This window comes from Schistocerca gregaria, chromosome 1 (assembly GCF_023897955.1).
Source record: "Schistocerca gregaria isolate iqSchGreg1 chromosome 1, iqSchGreg1.2, whole genome shotgun sequence".
In the NCBI taxonomy this organism is placed as follows: Eukaryota; Metazoa; Arthropoda; class Insecta; order Orthoptera; family Acrididae; genus Schistocerca; species Schistocerca gregaria.
Window position 1 is genome coordinate 1202175554 of NC_064920.1, and position 22508 is coordinate 1202198061.

A 22508-nucleotide genomic window follows, 5' to 3' on the forward strand; every position below is an offset into this window, starting at 1 on the left:
ATGCATCAGGTGCTACACAGAATAAAATTATAATACCTAACATATATTTTCATGTATTAGCTAATATATTTTTGCTCATGTGGGAATAAGTCATTCTTTTAAACATCCTGAAAACTATTTGCGCTGTATCACACACATGACTCACAAGTTTTCATCTGTCTGTTCTGTTAATCGTACAGCCACTTTCTGGGAATCTCCGTGAAAGCCATTTGCTGGCAAATTCGAAATGATATGTTCTCAAACATACTGCTACTTTTGACCTTGCACCCACTACTGTCTCACGCAAATTGCAGGTTCTACTTCTAACGCTATCTGTTGTTGACAGATCGGGAACAGATCCTGCCGCGCTGGATCACGTGGCGGCAGCATCGTCACCCCACGGCTACCGGGGCAATGGCTACGACAACCTGGGACCGGGAGGAGTGCCGTGGCAGGGTGACCCTCACCACCACCCACACCCCCACGAAGGCGGTGGTGGCAGTTGGTCGTCTGGTGGAGGAGCAGTAGGAGGCAGTGGGTCATGGTCATCTGGAGGAGGTGGTAATGGTCCTTGGGCTTCTGGAGAACCAGGGGGAGGAGGAGGTGGTCCGTGGTCATCTGGAGGTGGAGGAGGTCCGTGGCCACCTGGAGGGGGAGGAGGGGGAGGGGGTGGTTCATGGTCATCTACTGCCGGACATGGTGGTGGCCCTTGGCCTCCATCAGGAGGTGGGGGTGGCTCGTGGTCTTCAGGAGGGTCTGGTGGTCCTTGGCCACCTGGAGGACAAGGTGGAGGGGTTTACAGGCCTTGGGGACCAAGTGGAGGAGGGGGCAGCACTGCCTGGAGACCTGAGGAGCACCGTTACGGGCACTGGGATAAGGACCCACCTAAACATGCTGGTGGAGGTCGGTGGCCTGCTGACAGGTATGGCGGTTACTACGGTTACGGAGGTGGTGACGGCTACGGATATGGACCTGCTGGTGGACCAGCAGGGCACCCACCAGTTGGTGGTGGTGGGAGTCCACCTTGGCCTCCTGCTGGTGGAGCTGGTAGTGGGGGAGGGCACTGGAGTAGCAGTGCAGGTCACTGGGGTGGCGGAAGCGGAGGAGGTAGCGGCAGTGGTGGGTCCTGGGGAGGTGGCAGTACTGGGTCTTGGGGACCAAGCAGCAGTGGTGGTTCTTGGGGGAGCAGTGGTGGTGGAACAGATAGGTGGTCCTCAGGAGGAAATAAATGGGGTTCTTCTGGGAGTGGAGGGCCGTTTGCATGGTTAGGAGCCGGTGGGAACAGGTGGGGAACTGGTGGGGACAAATGGAATAGTGACAGATGGGGATCTAGCGGAGGTGGCAGTGGAGGTGGTGGTGGAGGTGGGCCTGGGTGGCTTTCCAGCACAGACAGGTGGGGTTCTGGAGCAACAGGAGACAGGTGGTACACATACGGTGGGCACCGGTACGGTGCAGGTGGGGCTGGTAGTGGGGGCGGAGGTGGATGGGCAGGTGGCGCACCTGGTGGCGGTGCAGGATGGGCGGGCGGTGCTCCCAGTGGTGGAGGATCGCACGGGTTGGATCCCTCAAGAGACGACCGCTATGGCAGTGGTGGAGGTGGCGGGTGGGTGACCCTGAGGGCTGGCGGCGCTGCTGGGGCCGGCGGCGGCGGCGGCGGCGGCGGCTGGGAGGCGGAACGCGGCCACGGCTACGGAGGTGGCTGGGACCGGTACGGCCCGTCTGGGGGAGGCGCTGTCGGAGGCGGCGGATCCTGGGACCGGAGACCAGCCTACGGTGGCGGAGGTGGAGGCGGAAGCTGGGCCGGCGGCAGTGGAGGCGGAAGCTGGGCCAGCGGTGGCCCCGGCGGCTGGTCGCAACGGCGTTGGGGCGGAGGCGGCGCGCCAGGTGGAGCTGGAGGCGGCTGGTTCGGGCCGCAGCCCCCACCGAGTGGAGGCGGCGGATACGGTGGGTGAGTCCGCGCATGTCCGGGCGACACGAGCTTTCCGCACGCGTCACTCCACGGCCACGGCTTGTCCACGCTGCTTGCGGAGGGGCTGAGCACCGCCAACTGCTGGCTGCGTGAGGGACACGAGGGCGCTGAGAACACCTGCTGTTTTGACCACGACTGTCACGCAACACAAAGGCGGATCCACAGCTGATATAGACCCAGTTGCTTGAATTAGTTCACTAGTCACCAACGTTCAGTTTTTATCAGATGACTAACCATCATGAGATTACGTGACATAGTACCTAACTATGATACTGGCAGGTAGTACAGCCAACAACGCTGTCGTTATACGAGTGTGCAATATATTTATTTTTTATAGCTACTTCATCGAGATCCAACAACTTGATCTCTACTTTATGACATTTACATCACGAATTGGCACTATATCACAACCGATTGATCTTTAGATTACAATCGTTAAACTACTGTATAGCAAAAGAAAGTGTTGGACACAGCATAGTCTATATGAAAAATAAACTGAAATTGATAAATACTCACCATCAACTGCAGAATAGAAACTAAAATCCGTCTATGTACTTCAGTTCTATTTTTCTGTGATCGGAGGATTTCCAGGCGTTTGTGTTTTTTCCAGGGCTCTCGACACCACTATAATTATCTGGCTACTCGGTACCTTCGAATGTTCATAAATTCGCAACTTGTTACTCTAGGCTAATACTGAATTCTCCACAGTACTCGCAACAACACTATACTAACAAAAAATATGTACTGCCTACACTCAGATATAAATTAAAAATAGTTCAGTTATTCCCAGTTATGAGGAGGCAAAGCTAGTTATTTAGCACACACTGCTAAACTGTAGTTCTGTTCATGTGAGGCCTCCCAAAACATCCACCCACAATTGTTCGTGGGGCACATGTCTATGGGTTGACCTGTTAGTTGTGATTTCCCACATGCAGTATGCACGATCACTTTACTATTTATTTCGTCTAAAGCACCGGTAAGAGGAAGTTAAGAGTCTCCATTTTCGAAACTCTGTATCCAGTTGCATCAACTAAGAATGTTAGAACATTATACAAATATTAGAATGTTATACAAAAATTCAGAAGGAACATGCCTCCCAACGTCTTCCATAATTGGAAAACTAGTACCTCCTGCTCGGTAGTCTTAACCAGTCCACGATAACACATTGCAGTTTCCAATTTTATGCAAATATTGAATCGTCGATGGGGGCCATATTCACAGGTGAGATGACTCTTGTTCAGACTCAAGCTAAAAGATTCCACTGTAGACTGCCCCTGACGTATAGTAATATCCTACACACTCGTCACATTCTAGAAAGTTTGTTCTGCACACATTGCCTCTCCTGTTTCCACAAGAATGTTAGGCTGTTTTGGCCCTGTAAAGTACGACGGCGTAAACAGAACCAGTTATATAAATGATTTTAAAACTCTCCAAATCGCTAGGTTTGTAATTCGGCAACAGATTTCGGCTGTGCAAATATCTTCAGACCAGTCGGTATCTTTAAATAACTATGAAGCCGGTTATCAAATAACATAAACCGCGTTTTATGTTGTTCAAAAATAGTTTATAGCAATCATTGACATTATTTCTCGACGATACGTTCAAAACTATAGAGAACAGATTATTTATCGAATGATAACCCTTTAGCTGGTTGTTTCTGAAGACTATGACAGAGCTTTCTCACGCACTTGTTATGAGCACAGACAGAACAGTGAAGGAATGCGTGACAGCCAAGAGACCCAGCGTCACGTAAGGAGCATAATGGCACCGAAACGGTGTTTAGAAACTGTTTCACCGCGGATGATCGTAACACGGTCCCTCATTTCAACGATCGTACGAACTTCGAAATGGCAGGTATTAAGATAGTTGATCCCGAAATAGAAAGACTACTACAGTCGCTTAGTATTGGAAAATCATTAGAATCAGACGAGATGGGTGCAAGATTGAACAGTGGTTATGCGAAAGAACTTCCTCCCCTTCTAAAAGCGGTTAGTTGTAGATCGCTGGAACAAGGAAGGGTACCTAGCGGCTGGAAAAAGGACACCGGTCATTCCCGGTTACAAGAGGAGTCGTAGGACAGGTGCACATAATTTGTAGGTCTACACCGTTGACGCCAATCTGTTGTAGCATTATGAAACATGTTTCATTCGCAAGAATTATGACCTGTTTGGTGAATGAAAATCCCATCAAATCAGCAGGGATTCAGCAAACAGCGATGTTGCAAAACTGAGGTCGTTCTAAATAAACTTGTTGTAGCTGGGATTCAGTCATAAAGAATTTTTTGAAGGACATCATCTTCACGCCAGTAACTGATATAAGTTTTTATTACACTTTTGCAATTTCGGCCTCAGGGCATTATCAGGTGATATTATGGCTATAAGCCATATCAGCTTACATTACGTTGACTTGGCTTAAGGCCATAATATCACCTGATAATGGCCTAAGGTCGAAATTGCAATAGTGTAATAAAAACTTATATCAGTCACTGGCGTAAAGTTGCTCTCCTTCAGGTCGCTCTCTTCCTCCAAGAGCTACAATGCGCTGAAGACATCGGTGCTGAGGTTCATGCCGTGTATCTTGACTTCAGGAAGGCATTTGAACCTGTCCCACACTGCCGATTAGTGAAAAAAAACGAGTTTATCGAATATCTCACCAGATTTACGATTGGATTTAAGATTTTTTTTGCAGGTAGTACTTATGAGCTCCTGTTAACGGAACAAATTCGACGGATGTAAGCCTAATTTGGGGGGTACCCCAAGGAATTGTGATAGGACCGCTCCAGTTTACAGTGTGTATAAACAGTATAGCAGAATGATGAGTCGGAAGCTCTTTGAGACTGTTCACAGGTGATGCTGTTATTTATAAGAAGGTAGTAATGCCAAAAAAGTAACAATGAAATGATGAATGGAGCAGCGACTGGCTGTTGACCCTGAAGATAAATACAGGGTGACAAGTATTGAACGACATGAAAAAAAGTTAATTAGTGTGAACACACTTTATTCAACGTGTAAACGTCACTGCAGATATTCGGATTTAGGTTGAGATATGTTCGATATGCGTTCCATCCCTGGGGATGGTATGGCGCAGACGAGGAGCGAAATTCTGCACGACCCGCTGAAGTGTCGGAACATCGGTGCTGTCGATGACCTCCTGAATGGCTCGTTTTCAGCTCGGCAGCGGTTTTGTGGTTATTGCTGCACATCGTGTCTTTAGTATAGCCCCACAAAAAGCAGTCGAACGTGTTCAGATCCGGAGAATACGGCAGCCAATCGAGGCCTATGCCAGTCGCCTCCGGGTACCCCAGAGCCAGTATGCAGTTTCTAAAGTGCTCCTCCAGGACATCCAACACTCTCCTGCTTCGATGGGGTTGAGCTCCGTCTTGCATGAACTACATCTTGCCGACATCAGGGTCACTCTGAATAATGGGGATGAAATCATCTTCCAAAACCTTCACGTACCATTCGGTAGTCTTCATGTCATCAATAAATGTCGCACCGATTATTCCGTGACTGAACGTTGCACGGGCCAAGGTGAGGGTGGAGAGACTTCTCGATCGCAGTATGCGGATTCTCATCCACCAAACGCGCCAGTTTTGCTTATTGACGAACCAATCCACATGAAAGTGGGCTTCATAGCAGCACCAAACAACATAGCGATTACTAAATCTTATCATGTCCCGCGGACAACCGTGCAGTTTCAGCGTCCTGAAGCAAACCGTTCAGAAGTTATGACGCTTTTATTTCATATAGATCAATAATTGTCACCATGTAAATGCAACATATTGCATATACATAGGAAAAGAAATACACTGCTGTAAAGCTACCCTATTGGTGAGAAATTGCCGGAAACGGTATCTACCGTAAAATATCTAGGAGTATCTATCCGGAGCGACCTTAAGAGGAATGTGATTGGATTGAAGAGTTCCTAGATAACAGAATGCAGCACGTCATTTTCAATGGAGAGAAGTCTTCAGAAGTAAGAGTGATTTCAGGTGTGCCGCTGGGGAGTGTCGTAGGACCTTCGCTGTTCACAATATATATAAATGACATTGTGGATAATATCAGAAGTTCACTGAGGTTTTTTGCAGATGATGCTGTAGTATATCGAGAGGTTGAAACAATGGAAAATTGCACTGAAATGCAGGAGGATCTGCAACGAATTGACCCATGGTGCAGGAAATGGCAATTGAATCTCTATGTAGGCAAGTGTAATGTGCTGCGGATAACTAAGAAGAAAGATCCCTTATCATTTAGTTGCAATATAGCAGGTCAGCAACTGGAAATAGTTAATTCCATAAATCATCTGAGAGTAGGCATTAGGAGTGATTTAAAATGGAATGACCATATAAAATTAATCGTAGGTAAAGCAGATGCCAGACTGAGATTCATTGGAAGAATCCTAAGGAAATGCAGTCCGAAAACAAAGGAAATAGTTTACAGTACACTTGTTCACCCACTGCTTGAATACTGTAGTGTGGAATCCGTACCAGATAGGGTTGATGGAAGAGATAGAAAAGATCCAACGGAGAGCAGCGCGCTTCGGTACAGAATCATTTAGTAATCGCGAAAGCATTACGGAGATGATAGATAAACTCCAGTGGAAGACTCTGCAAGAGAGACGCACAGTAGCTCGGTACGGACTTTCGTTTACGTTTGGAGAACATACCTTCACCGTGGAGTCAAGCAGTGTATTTCTCACCTCTAAGTATATCTCGCGAAGAGACCATAAGGACAAAATCAAAGAGATTAGAGCCCACACAGAGGTATACCGACAATCTTCCTTTCCACGAACAATACGAGACTGGACTAGAAAGAAGAACCGATAGAGGTACTCAAAGTATCCTCAGCCACACACCGTCAGGTGGCTTGCGGAGTATGGATGTAGATATAGATGTAGATGCAGAATGACGACATAAAGAGATAGTAGGGAAAACAAAAGCGACATTGAGATTCATAGCAAGAATCTAAAGGAAAACTAATTCATCCACTAAAATGTGGATTACTAGGCGCTTTTTCGTCCGACACTTTAGTATCGTTCATAAATCTTGGACCCTTGCCTATTTGGACTGATAGAATAGATAGAGAAGATCGCCGCCTTTCGTCACGGAATCGTTTAGTCGGTGCGAGACGGTCAACAAACTGCAGTGGCAGACGCTAGAAAAGAGGCGTCGTACATCTCGGAGATGCTTACTATTGAAATTTCGAGAGAGTACTTTCCAGGAAGAGTCGGACAACGTATTACTTTCTTCCACAAACGTCTCGCTAAACGAGAGAAGTTGAGAAATTAGAGCTAAGACACAGGCTTACGAATAATCATTCTTCGTACGCGCCATTCGCGAAAGGAGTACTGAAGCAGGGGCGACTGAATGGTTTCAGAAGTACGATCCGCCACGGACCGCCGGATGACGTGCCTAGTTCTGATGTAGAGTCGCCGCCCACACCATCGCCAGTTCCTCCGCCTCTTGCGTGTCTCTTAATGAATTCATCACGGATTCCTCTACCCCAATAATAAATTCTACGCAGTACTTATAACAACACTGGACCAACAACTAAATATGTGCGGACAGCTCTCAAATATAAATCAACACACCGAGGAAATGCGAGTTACTTAGGATTCACTGTTAATCAGCAGCTCTGTGGATGTCATAAGCATTCTCAAACATCCACGCACTGTTGTTTGTGGACCACGTGTCTATGAAGTCATCTGAAAAAACTGTCTACACCGCTGTCCTACCTCCGCGTGTCAACGAATCATCCTAGGCAGTGCTCCAAAACGAGTATCCGTTTCAAGTACAATGCACAGTTACATCACAGTTACATCAAGGTAATTGTTATTTTGATGATAAGCGTTCCTAAGTGATTAAGACGCTAATTCAAGCAAGTGGACTGTTCTCTCGACACTGCTGTTCTCTCGATACTGCCCTTACTGAAGAGCTATTAGCGACCTTAGATGCAACACGACCATTTTCCAACAACTTGATGAGATTCTTCAGGCTCTCCCGGCGAGGCATTGTCTTGTTAATTACTCGGGTTTCTGCCGGTCGGCGTGTTTCCTGCGCGATATTTCAACTGCGTGACCCGCAGTCATCTTCAGCTGCTGTCTGATACTGCAACACCTGAAGAAGACTGCGAGTCACGCAGTTGAAATATCGTGCAGGAAAGACGCCGACCGGCAGAAACCCGAGTAATCAACATGACAACTTGATGGGACATCACAATTGCACTAGTGGTGGATAAAACTGCAAATGGATGTCACTCTTGACTGCAATTACACCCAAATTAAGAATAAACGACTGATTAGACCAACCCCAAAGTAGTAAGATACGATAGATACGCATATGCGATTAACTTCTCCCCATCGTAAATGTCTGGGAGGTCCAAAACGAAATGTGGGACGGGGTCATACGCTGCGGGCAATACGACTTTCTTACTTTCCAAAATTAACATACATTCTCCTGCATTCCCACGAGAAAGGATATTCCAGAGAAATGGCGCAGCTACAGCCTGTCAGGTATTTGAGAAATCATTCTTCCACTCGCAGTGAAGTTCTGTGGGGTCTGGAAAGTAGGAGACTGACAGAACTGAAACTGAGAGAGCGGACTGTGACTAATTCTTGGGATAACATAGTTAGTAGGAGTTTTGTCCACGAAAGGCGTGATTCCAATCTGGCGCACAATTCTGGATGCGACTCATGAAAAGAGGTTTCAATGTATTTTCATTTCATAAGTACACATATTGATTTCTTCATATTAAAATTTCTCTGCATTAAGATGTAGTTTCCAGTCGCTACTCTAGACTGATATTTTTCACAGATATAACTGAAGAATTACTACAGTTTTAATCGGATGAAAGTATACCATAGATAATGACAGTAAAAGAATAAATGCAACATAAGAAAGGAGAAAATTATTAAGGTTGGGAGTCACACCCTAGGTGTAACGAAATGAGAGGTGAAGAAGGCATGGAAGACATCAGAAATACTAGAGCATGTAAAAGAATCTTACGTACGCGCTACGGATATACAGCGCATGTTGCTTAGGAACGAATTTTGCAGGATGAATCAGAACGGATGAAAGAAACATGAAACCACTTGCGAAAGGTATAATTACTGACAAATAGACACTGCATAGCTGCGGTGAAGTAAAATTAGGTGTTTTCTTACAAACTGTCCGATCGCGTAGTAGGAGGAGGAAATTGATGTAGAAGAAATCGCTTGCCCCGTAATGCTGTCAGAATTCTTCCAAGCCCTGAATGATCTGAGCTGAAATGAATCAGTAGACTGGGTAATACACAGGGTGACACAAAAATCCATTAACATTTGAAAATTCATTACTTCACGGAATAATGTAGGCATAGAGGTAAAAATTGAAATACTTGCTTGAAATGACATTGGGTACACTAAGTTAAAATCCCGAAAATAACCAACGGAGGGTGCTTCATATGATACAAAAGCAATAATTAGCATAAAAATTGATTTCTAGATGTTCTAAGAAATAGCTAACACGTCGGTCGTCATTCATAAACAATGTCTGCTGCGAACAGCATATCAGTAGGTACGGTGAGGAATTGTCTTTTAGCATCTCTAATGATGGGCGGTCGGTAGGCTTGCGACTCCAGGTAACGGCACAGCTAATAATGACACGGACTGACGGCTGCGAACCTGGACGGCCAAACATGATGGAGTGACGATTCAGCAAGCGATCCCCATCAAACGATGTGCACAAGAGATCTTTCACACGAGCAGCAATATGGACTTGAGCGACATAAAAAGCGTAACTTCCAGCATGTAGTAAAATCAGGTCTTCCTTTCAATGTATGTTGATGCAATAACTCAATCTCAACAATAATATACAACCGCTTGCTCGACGAAAGATCCGTACCCAAAGACTGGAAAGTTGCACAACTCACACCAATATTCAAGATACCTAGTAGGAGTATTTCACTAAATTACAGGCCCACATCGTTAACGACAATGTTCAGCAGGATTTGGAACATATAATGTGTTCGAACATTATGAAATACCTCGAAGGGAACGGTCTGTATTGACACACACAGTCAACACGAGTTTAGAAGCCATAGTTCTTGTGAAACACAACTGCCTCCTCACTCACACGAAGTGTTGAGCGCTGTTGAGAAGGAATTTCAAGTTGGTTCTGTGTGTCTACATTTCCAGGAGGCTTTTGACACTGTAATACACAAACGACCTGTACTGAAATTGCGTACTTAAGGCATATCATTTCAGTTATGTGACTGGATATGTGATTTCCTGTAAGATAGGACACAATTCGTAGTGAGAGACGGAAAGTCATCGAGAAAAACAGAAGTTATTTCTGGTAGTCGTATTGCCCCTCTGCTGTTCCCTACCTGTATTAACGATTTAGGAGACAAGCTGAGCAGCCGTCATGAGTTGCTTGCAGATGATGCTGTACTTTATCGTCCAGTGAAGTCACCAGAAGATCAGAACAGATTGCAAAACAATTTAGGAAAGATATCTATATGGTGCGAAGACTGGCAATGGATCCCAAATAATGGAAAATATGGAATGATCCACATTAGTGCTGAAAGGAGTCCGTTAAACTTCGGTTACACGATAAATGAGTCAAATCTAAAGGCCGTAAATTCAACTAAATACCTAGGAATTCGAAATAAGAACAACTTAAATTGGAAAGAATACATAGAAAACGCTGTGGGGTAGGCAAACCAAAGAATGTGTTTGACTGGCAGAACACATGTATTAAAGAGACACTAGGCTTGTTCGTCCTCTTCTGGAGTACTGCCGCATGGTTTGCAATCCTTGCCAGATAGCACTAACGGAGTACATCGAGTTCAGAGGAGAGTAGCATCTTTGTATTGTCGCGAAATAGCGGGGACAGCGTCACTGACATGACGCAGAAATTGAGGTCAGCGTCATTTAAACAAATGCGAAATTTCAATCACCAACTTTCTCCTCCGAATATGAAAATATTATCTTCACGCCGGCCTACATTGCGAGAAACGATCATAATAATAAAATAAGGGAAATCAGAGTTCGCACGCAAAGACTTTGGTGTTCGTTTCTTCTGAGCGCTGTTCGAGATTGTAATAACAGAGAATTATTGTGAAGGTGGTTCGATAATCCCTCTGCCACGCACTTACGTTTGTTTTGCAGAGTATCCATCTAGATGTAAATGCAGATGTAGACATTTATCAGCCAGGCTAGGGATGTTGCGATACTGTAACATATGCTGTCAAGCCGACAGTTTGAAAAGCAGCACCCCGCTGTCCAGCGCTCTCTGTCGGCCAATTTTTGCAATCGTTTTTTGTTTTAACACAATTCCATATCATTTCAGGCATGTGAGTCAATTTGTAGCGCATTTTCAAATGTCAACGGACTGTTAGGTCACTCTTTGGTTCCAGAATCGCTATAATCTCTGAGAGGTATAAGAAGTGGATATGGGTTCGATTTAGTCTCAAAAAATTTATAAATGCTCAACTTATCATCAGACTTACCGAAAAACACTATGATCGCATTACCAAACCAGGCACATACTGTTAAAAGTGGAAGTTATTGGACGATTAGTCTTGTAACCTGAGGACGAGAATAATGTAGAATAGCGTAGATGACGCACGGAAGGAAGATCAGTTTGGTTACAGGAGTGGAAACGTTCCAGCTAAGCAATTATGGCACTGCGCCTGCCATCTGAACTGAGACTGAAGAGGAACGTTTTTTAACCTACCGAAAGACTTCGACAGTGTAAAGTGGAATGAAATGTTTACAAAAAGGTTGGTGATGAAACACGGAGACAGACGAATAGACATTCATAAAGACGAACTTGGAGCAATAACACAGGAAGAATAATAGTGACAAGTTGGCGTAAAGTAGGGCGTAACGTGAGGTCGACAGCTTATCGCCACTACTGTTTAACGTACGTCACAGAGCAGTAAAGGATGGGAAAGGATATTTCGGAAGAGGAATAAGACAGAAGGGGGCAGCTGCCAGTGCTAAGGCTCTCAGACAACGCAAACCTTCTGGCCGTATGTAAGATACACTAATATCTTCTGAAACCAATAGATGACATACCATGAACGGAGTACGACTTAAGGATAAAGAAAGCAAAGACGAAGGTGAGGAAGAGTAGTAAAGAGGACAGTAATGATTGTATGGTGTAAACTTTCTCGACAATAGTACTCAACCTCTCAAAAATACTCATTTTTTGCAACAATGCAATTAATGATCGCCTATTTTTCCTTTAGGAACTCTATGCATCCAGGAAAGAACTGTTTTGAGGGATAATGGGAAAACCATATGAATTCATCTTGTGTACAATTGCACTGCTTTATTTCTCACAACGTTTTCATCCAGTTATATTGTTGGCATCCACAACACAAATTTTTATGCACCTGTAGTTGTTATTAGCATCTTGACCTTTATACCTATATAATTATCAGGTGTGTGTACATTGCTCACAGCAAATTAGTATTACATTAGTTCCTCTATGTACGAGTGCATCGCCTTATTCTATTATACAGCTCATTCAACTTCGATTTTTGACTATCGTAATGATTAGAGCTGCAATTCTCTGTGACAGAATGGGCACCAGAGTGCACTGGAGTTGCTGGTGTTTAATGCTTAGTACTGGGTGAGTCGGCACTATCAGCACCTGGCAGAGTTTGGAGGGGACCTCGTTCTGGGTCTCCATTTGGCCAACTGGTCGAATTATGCAATATCGGGACTTTTGGGGACTGCTTGGAAATGTGAGGGCAGACATACTCCTCGTCAAGATTCAGGTCGACCACGTGCCGAGCACGTCGTAACCGCTACCCACTTCACGTGTCATCCTGGAGCGTTCTGTGTCATCCCGCATCATAGGTCGGAGACTAGCATCAGTTCCATGCGTAGGCTGCCGTTAGCACAACTACACAAACGGCTGCGTTTGGAATGGTGTCTTGACCAAGAAACGTGGACTGCTGATGAGTGGCGCCACATTTCGATCAGCGATGAATCGCAGTTCTACACTAGGCCGAATGAACAGTATAGAGACTAGCAGAGTAGCGACTCAGAGAGAGGGCCCATGCCTCCAATGAGCTGGAAAGGCACATCAGTGTTACTCCTGGCACCATGGTGTGAGGAGCCGTCGGTTATGGCGTCAGGTCATGGCTATTCATGATTACATTAACTGACAGACACCCTGCTTTCTCATCTGTTGCCGCTCATGCAACAGTATTGTGATGCAATTTGTAAACAGGACAGTACTCGACTACGTATGCCACGTGTCTCTGTGAGTTGTCTGTGTGACGTGAGGTACTGCATCGGCCTACAGGATACCAAAGAGAACCTTTCTATGACCAGCTAGAACGTCAAGTGCCTCCAAATGACATTATCCAGGATATCATGGACCAGTTGCAACAGTCGTGGGCCAGCTAGCCTCAGTAGAGGATGCAACGGCTTTGTAACATCCTTCCCAACCGAATCAGTGCATGCATCTTTTCTATAGTGGATGCAACGTACCACAATGATTTTGTCATCACTGAAATAACGTCAAGCATCTTCTCAACCAGTGAAGTTTCATTTCCTCTCCTAGTCCCCTTCTGAGTGCTTCACTTTTTTTTCAGGCAGTTTATATGAAAATGAACAGGTGGATATTGTTGGAAGCTCCTTGAAGGTGTTCGCGGATGTTGCTGCTGTACGAGTATATGGGGAAGTTAAACGTCCGGAAACTGAACCGACATGCTTCCTGAAGAACACTGACGCTTCGTGCTTAAATTACTAGTTCATCCGGAACGTACATAAATGTATCGTGTTGCACATACGTAGGCGGACAGACACGTTACTGTTCTGCTATGTACTATGCGCTCACATTAATGTGACCACTGGTCAAAATTCTCAGTAACCACCTTTTGCAGCGAGGACCACTGCGAGATGTGCACGATGAGAGTCACTGAGCTTGTGCGAGGTACCGAGTGATTCTTGCGCTGTGGTCAGCTGCCCTAGGTTCTTTGGTTCCTGGAGGATCCATGGCACGAGCAGCCCGATGAAGGTGGTCCTACAGATACTCAATTGCGTTCATATCCGGAGTCTGGTGCTCTTCAAACCATGCGCGTACACTATGAGCTTTGGGATATATTGCATTGTCCTGCTGGAACATGCCATCATTCAGAGGAATGGGACATGGTCCTCAAGGATAGGTGTATGTCTGTGTTGATCCACTGTGCCTGCCAGAATGACAACAGCAACCAAGTGTCCTCAGCTCGTGGTCTAGCGGCTAGTGTTGCTGCCTCTGTATCTTGGGGTCCCAGGTTCAATTCCCGGCCGGGTTGGGGATTTTCTATGGCCAGGGACTGGGTGTTTGTGTTTTCCTCATCATTTCATCATTTTCGTCACTTGAGACAGTGACTAGATTGGATTGCGAAAAGAAAATGGACTGTGCAATAATCGGGACTTTGTACAGGCGCTGATGACCGCGCAGTCTAGCGCCCATACATCATCACAACAGCACCCAGGGAATGCCACAAAACGTTCGTGAGACCGTAATGCTGCGTACCCCGTCATGGAGGCTTTCGACGATTGTTGAAGTGTGTTTGTTTTCAGGTGTTTCGCGCCCCATATGTCAGCAGCCTCCTATCTTCTGAAAAGGCCACCAGTAGCCACTTGATGGGCGTCCAGATGCAATATTAGCGTGCGAATTCCAGCCTCCGTCGCCATGAACAGCGTGCAGCAAGGGTTCACGAAACAGGCGCCTGCTGCGGAGGCCCGTATGCAGGCAGCAACGTTCTCTGCATGGTCGTTGAGGAGGCAGTGCTGGTAGCCCCTTTGTTCACCTGGGCGCGCAGTTGCTCAGCAGCTGCACATCGTCACCCGCACACATCTCCGTCACTCCCGTCACCTGTCGCTTGTGGTGCGCCACACTTCCCACGGCGCTCATTTTCGATGACGCCATTTTGCCGAGCACCGTATACTTTAACCACGGTGGCACGCAAACAGTTTGCACGTTGAACTGTTTGGCCCGACGCCAATATTCATCCATTTGAACGTGAGATAAATTGCTCCGTTCCTGCATTACGACAAGACTGCACTATTTTCCGCGTCCCCCAGACGCGCTTTATACACTGAAAAGCCAAAGAAACTGGCACACCTGCAGATATCGTGTACGGCCCACGAAAGCTCGCAGAAGTGCTGCAACACGACGTGGCATGCATTCGACTAATGTCTGAAGCTGTGTTAGACGGAATTGACGCCATGCATTCTGCAGAGTTGCCCATAAATCCGATAGAGTACGAGGGGATATAGATCTCTTCTGAACACCACGTTGCAACGCATCCCAGATATGCCCAATAATATTCATGTCTGGGGAGTTTGGTGAACAGCGGAAGCGTTTAAACTCACAAGAGTGCTCCTGGAGCCAATCTGTAGCAATTCTGGACTTGCAGGGTGTCGCATTGTCCTGCTGAAATCGTCCAAGACCGTCGGAACTTGGCTCAGAAAAGGGATTGAAATTAGAGAAATTATGGTCCTTACTAATAATTAAAACAGCGCCAACTCATCCCCACTACAAGCTGCGTAACGCACGTTGACACGACTCCGCCACCTTAAGCAACGGTGCGATGACGTCACGAACTGACCGTTGCGTGGATACGTGTAAACAGTTCAACATGCTGAGTTTGTTTAAGTTTGAAATGGCTGAGGCTTTATAGACTCTGATAATGTCTTAAGCATTGAGAGACGGAATGTTAGGCAGAGAAACATGCCTTGGATCACGGCCTAATGCCCATAAAATACAGATCACCAGTTTCTGTCGGGTTTGCAAATCGGTTGTCATTGACCAGGCGCAATGCTACTCTGCTGTCCCCTGGAGGATCATTTTTCGACCACTATTGTTACGTCCTGTCTCATTACTGCACTCGGTACGGTGTTCCTTGTAGACAAGTTGTGTGTGTGTGTGTGTGTGTGTGTGTGTGTGTGAAATCTTATGGGACTTAACTGTTAAGGTCATCAGTCCCTAAGCTTACATACTACTTAACCTAAATTATCCTAAGGACAATCACACACACCCATGCCCGAGGAAGGACTCAAACCTCCGCCGGGACCAGCCGCACAGTCCATGCCTGCAGCGCCTAAGACCGCTCGGCTAATCCCGCGCGACCGTAGACAAGTTTTAGAGTCCGCTTCGATGCACCAAAAAATAAGGTAACTTCATTCATGGTGTGGTCATGTGATTATGTCCAGAAAAGACGATACTTCCTTTCTGCACCGCTGTTTCCTAGTCGAGAAATCCTACTGATCCTCCTACTCTGATTCTACTCACGGTAAACCCGACTGGGACACGTAAACTGTAAAAAAACCTGAACAGAAAGATCTGACTTAGCAATGAAGTAGATTTACTACTCGTTACAAATGCATGACATGGAAGTTTCTTATAATATTTTCTTCAGTTATACACACTCTAAGAAAAAAAGAGGGTCGCAACACATAGGAATTATACCAATGACACGGAAATCGGTAGATGTCATGTACGTGTACAGACAAACGAATGATCTCAATTTCATAAAAATTGTATGATTTATTCGATAGAAAAAGCTTCACAAATTGAGCACGTTGGTCGACTTCTGGCCCTTGCTCAGGTATTTGTTTGCCTCGGCCATGATTTATAGAATTGTTGGATGTCCTCCTGAGGGATAGCGTTACAACCTCTGTCCAAGTGACTTCATAGATCGTCGAAATCCCGAGATGGTTGAAGAACCCTGCCCACAATGTTCCAAACATTATGAACTGGGGAGAGGTTGAAGATTAGATTTGGATTTAGATTAGATTAGATTATTTTTTCGTTCCATAGATCCGTGCTGTGGAGATCCTCGTGGATGTGAAACATGTCATTTTTTTAAGTTGAAATAACAACACTAACAGTATGAATATATACATTGCATCACTTGTTTCTATTAAAAAACTCGTCAATGGTGTAGAAGCAGTTGGCCACTAGTAAGTCTTTCAGGCTCCTTTTAAACTGATCTTTATTTGTATCTAAATTTTTTATGTTTGCTGGCAAATTATTGAGGACGAGTGTTCCTGAGTGCTGTCCAAGGAAGGGTTTGACAAGCACCATAACAAGCACTATAAACTTTGGCTATGGGCGGGCGGACCTTACGTAGTTCAAATGTAAGCCCGCAGTGGCTTGCCATGAAGGACAACAAAACGGGGGTAAATTATCGTGGACGTATCGCTGTGCTGTAAGGGTACTGTGGATCATAACCAAAGGGGTCCTGCCATCAAAAGAAATAGTATCTCAAACTAATGGTTCGAACAGCTCTGAGCACTATGGGACTTAACATCTGAGGTCATCAGTCCCCTAGACCTTAGAAGTACTTAAACCTAACTAAAGTAAGGATATCACACACATCCTTGCCCGAGGCAGGATTCGAGCTTGCGACCGTCGCAGCAGCACGGTTCCGGACTGAAGCGCCTAGAACCGCTCGGCCACGGCGGCCGGCGAAATGGCATCTCAGACGACCATTTCTGGTTGTCGGCAAAGCGAGGTGGCGCAGTGGTTAGCACACTCCCCCCATCCTTCGATAACCCGATGGGACTGATGGTCTCACTGGTAGGACCCTCCATCAAATGAACCAACCAATCAGTCTGGTTGTCGGGCCACATGGCGTTGCGGGTGACAGTCAGGTGGGCGTTTCCAGACGTGCCTTCGGCTTGGAATATAGCTGAAAAGAGTAAAATACTCTTCAGGATGAGTCCCACTCGGAACTGAGTCCTGATGACCAGGACAGACCTGTCTGGAGGGGTCCCGGACAGCAGAGGGTCAACAACCTGACTTTACCCGCAGTACTGTCCGACAGGCAGGAGCGATGGCAAGGGGTGACATTTATTTTCATAGCTGGACCTCTTTGGTTGTCATTCTCACACCCTTACAGCACAGCTGTACGTCGGCGATAGTCTACGCCCCCTTCTGTTGCCCTTCATGGCATTTCAGCAAGATAATGCCTGCACGCATCGAGAATGTGTACACCTTGTCGTAGTGCTTGTCAAACCTATCTTGATCAACAAGTCCGCTTAGGATCTCTACCGGTTGAGAACGTTTGGAGCACTATGAGCACAGCTCAAACCAGCTCGGGATTTTGACGACTCAAAGTGCCAGCTGGACAGGAATTGGCATGAAGTCCCTCAGGAGGACATTCACCAACTCTGTCAATCAATCCCAAACGAAATAACTGCCTCCATAAGGGCCATTGACTTGCTTAATTTGTGAAGCTCTTCCTCTTGCGTAATTTTTTTTAAAGGAATTGTAGGCATTTATTTGTCTGCACATACGCATCACACCTACCGATTTCCGTTCCATTCGGATAATTCCTTCCTGGTTTCTCGTTTTTGTCTTAGAGCGTAAATCGCTTCACTGGTATGATTTACGTCATCGGTACAGGGCCATACGAGCAACTGGCAGCACTCCTTCACGATCTATAGCTTTCCGAAGCGACGAGTGTGCTCTTTCAAGAGGCTGACAAATACTTTTCCAGTGAGCTTGCAAACTTTGATTGAGGATTCATTTTTACATGCATGTGGTCCTGTTTTCTTCAGAAGTGTAGTATTTACATTCTTTTTGAAAATCTGATGAGAGTGTTCAGCGACAGGTGGTCTGGAGCTGTACGCGTGTGTCAACGCTGGGATGGTGCGCAGGTACCCGCAAGTGTGCGAGCAGCAGCGGCCGGGGGCCGGGTACGGCGACCACGGCCGCGGCCACGGCCACGGCCACGGCCACGACCACGACCGGGGGCTCGGCCACGACCACGGGGCTCGCGCGCCCCTGCCCTACCTGAACTACCTGCACTCGGCCACCAGCCGCAGCACCGCCCCCGCGGCGCCTACCGCCCCCAGCGCCACCTCCTCGGCGCCCGCCCCCGGCGACGACGACGACGACGACGACGACAAGGCTGGCTCGTCCGGGACCTCCAAGTGACCGGTCCCCGGCTGACCACGGCGTTTTTTGACACCTGATGATGTCTGCGTCCGGTCGGTGCGAAACGTCGCTCAGTTTCTACTGGTGACTGACCTACAGCATCCGCGAGGGTAGTCTGCAGACGGGAATCTTGTCTGCTGGAGTGTCGTGTTTGCGGGTGGGCTGTCACCGATCCTACTTACCGATCTCCAGTTGTCAAAGACGGGAGAGAAAATGTCCAGGAATACGTCTTTCAAACATTCCTCGCTCATCCAGTTGATTGTGGTCATTGTAAACAGATACTGCTACTGGTCGTATGCTCGTATCGCAACAGTCACAGTGCTGAAGCCACAACTATTATGGGAAATCTCTAGGACAAAAGTGGTAAGAAAGATACCATGCCATACCACTTTGCGATTAACACAATCACAGTTTTTAAGTGGCCTGAAAACAAAAAAACAAATTACCTAGTAACGCCACTGAGAAAGGCTCAGAGGATACATGCAGTTGTCCCTGTCTCCGCCCTGTAATGTTTTCCACTTTACTACTGAATCAGGTGAAATTGAATCTTCGTGATTCACTCCACGAAGAAGAGATTCTAGCCTGACACGAGCGGAACACATCCGCTTTCTGACTCAAACTGAACTGATCACAGTATTTACTCGGCTGGATCTTCACTGGCCAGCCGCCGAAAGAGAGGCCAGTGCCTACTCGTAAATTCTCGGAAAACTTCGTCTGCTTCCCAGCACCAATCCGAACATCAGCTATTCAATATATTTACAAATTTAAGGCATCCTTTTTATATTGCAACATAGCCTCAAGTTGTAGCTACCAAAAAGTCCTGACAATATATTATTATTGTTTTCTGTAATTGTTCATTAAGACAATAGTTGATCAAATGGGCTGTAGTTTATTGCGTAATCCCCTCATTACTACCTTAAATACATTTACTGAACTGTCTGCATTTTACAATGTCTTTGAAGTTCGAGGCAAATGTCCTTCAGAGATGCATCTCTGAGCGCTCTGTAAGATACAGATACGTATTTCACGGCAAAGCAACGGCAAACCGACGAGGAAAACATTGTCTCTCCCTGTTCGGCAATCACATAACGTGCAAGCGGCACGGACGAGACACCAGGGTAGCTGACCGTTCGGATCAGTGCCGGAGGCGTGATCGGGCAGCCCAAATGGCAAAGGCGACCGGTCGCGATTAGCGGGAAATCCGGGTTCGAGTCCCAGTACGACACACGCAAAAAATCATGTATACTAAATGCTACAGCTGATGTATAATCGTATTCGCAGTTTTCGAATACATTCCATGTACTATTTTAGTCAAATTCCTTCCATCTCGTCCGTCTCCCCTGTATAAGTGACCATTCAAATGGTCTGCCCCAACGGAAGTGTCTGCAGCGCGCTTGCCTCGTAGTCGACAAGCTTCCCCCTGTTTGATTTATCCCGTGAGGAAATAAACAGAAGGTTGTGCGGTGCGCTCAGAAAAGTCACAAGCTATTCAAAATGTCAATGTTTAAAAATTATTTAGTATGCTTATATATTTCCTGACCTGAAGCTATGATTGTAATGACATAGTCTTCACTCAATGTGGCATCAGATCTGCGATCAAGAAGATCCATAATGACCAACCGTCAACTGGATGACACTTAGACCCTTCCTCTTCTTCATCTGTATGGCTGTGTAGCTGTTGCAGCGTGGAGACGAGGAAGTACGACGGACAATAGTCTATGATGCCGCTCCTATGTTGGCACATAGGGTGTGTGGTGTATTGTGTGTGGGGGTGTAGGGTGCGGCAACAATTCTCGGTGGCTTCTTGGAGTCTTCAGACGTCAAGAACCGCACGAGAGGCTGGTGAACTAAAGACTGTTGCTATTGTAGTTAGAACCTGTTGCTTTTTCACTACCTTCTATTTAATAGCTTTGATCTCAAGATAATAGCTACACCTCAACAACAACACCGCTGGAACACAATAAACTTAACAAGAGGCGCTTGCCTCACACCGCATTCGTATTAGATATGCAGCTTCACCACGTTAATCAAATTCATACGATTCGTCTCCCATTTGGTGCGTAGTCAGTTCATGTGGGAATAAAACTTCACCACACTTGAAACTGCTTCTTTCAGTATCAGTAAAGTTCAGTTTTAAGTATTGGTCTAGCTTATTTCACAGTTATAATTAATTTCCGACCATTCGTAAAGCCCAACTGTCACAAGATCACTGACACATTTTTCAGCCTTTTTACCCTATGTTTCAAAGCACCTCAGTTAAGATATCTCTCTCATCGAAACTCTACGCTGGAGTACATAAAATAAAATAAATACACAATGATAGTGTTGTATATACACGAAAAATGACTAATTTTCATTTTCTCTCCTGTGACTTTGCGCTCGACACCTATCAATAAAATTAAATTTCTAATCTCTGTCACTTTATTGCATTATACACTTTTCTATTATGTTGCTATATCTATTTACATGAAATGTGACTTACAACTGGCTAACGAAAGATAAATGTGAATAAATTTTTTAACAAATTTGATTGGTGTTTCATTTCTTGTGTAAGAGAAACAATTTCAGCTACCCTTCACTTGATAGTATACTAATTTACTACACTGCCTGATGACGTACTGAAGTTAAAATTAGTCTTCAATAGTTGTGTACATACTCATATCTCAAGTTTAATGTTAAATTGCATTATTTTCCACTTACCTACACTAATCAGGCAGAACATTATGTTCATCGACCTACTATCGACATAAACCCATCCAGGCGATAGCAACGTCACCTGGCGAGCAACGACTGCTAGTTGCAATTGTCTTAGGATCAGTGACATAATTTATAACTTTCCGTACTGTGAAAACGTTTTTGTAAGTTGGTGTGTGGTCTTTTTCCTCGTAAGACCCTACGGATCTTTCTACATGTATCTAGTTTTTACTGGATGAGTCCACAATATATATAAAACATTTTCATCCATTTTTGCATACTTATGAGACTTCACAGAACGAAGTTGTATTTTTTAAATACGTTATGAGGTCTCCGCTGCTGTTAATTTTTTATAGCAAAAATAATCCCGATTCCTTTCGCAAGAGACCCTCCTAGCAACTGATGTAATCCAGTTTTTGAGCCTGCCTGTACTTCTGGAAATTGCTTTCGTTCCTGGAGAAGCTATGTCAAAGTTATAACTGAAAATGTACAAAACATTGTTCAGTTTTTCGTTAGTAAGAGGGGTATTACATTACTTTTTTCTGGAGTTCTTCCACTAATTACATACTGGAAGTGTTCAGTATTTTTCTGCGTACAGCTCTTTTTGTGGGTAACATTTTTCACATTTGTTGAAATTTTTTATAGCTATTGTTAGTAACAGCGAGAAGTGTTCGCTGTAGTTTTATCAAAGTTTTCTGCCGTTCTCTTGGTCTTGTTTACAGAGACCTGATCAAGGAGAATTTGGGCATTTGTGGTAAGGGCTTATGCGACCAAACTACTGAGCTCTTCGGTCCCTAAGCTTACGCACTACTTAATCTAAGTTAACATAACTTACGCTAAGGATAACACACACACCCTTGCCTGAGGGAGGACTCGAACCTCCGACGAGGGGAGCTGCGCGAACCGTTACAAGGCGCCCTTAGATCGCGCGGC

The 22508-nt window shown here is 45.6% G+C and overlaps 1 protein-coding gene across 4 annotated transcripts in view; it reads left to right on the forward strand.

Annotated features, from left to right (window-relative positions):
* Nucleotides 1–21411, forward strand: part of LOC126284758 (uncharacterized) — a 147945-nt gene extending 126534 nt beyond the window's left edge. For 3 of the 4 annotated variants that reach the window (XM_049983918.1, XM_049983907.1, XM_049983925.1), the window contains exons 3-4: nucleotides 326–1927; nucleotides 18602–21411. In XM_049983918.1, the coding sequence (XP_049839875.1) occupies nucleotides 326–1927; nucleotides 18602–18881 (1882 nt within the window). In that variant the 3' untranslated portion in view covers nucleotides 18882–21411. The remainder of the gene's footprint in view (nucleotides 1–325; nucleotides 1928–18601) is intronic. The other variant, XM_049983931.1, reaches the window with a different exon arrangement.
* The last annotated feature ends 1097 nt before the right edge of the window (nucleotides 21412–22508 follow it).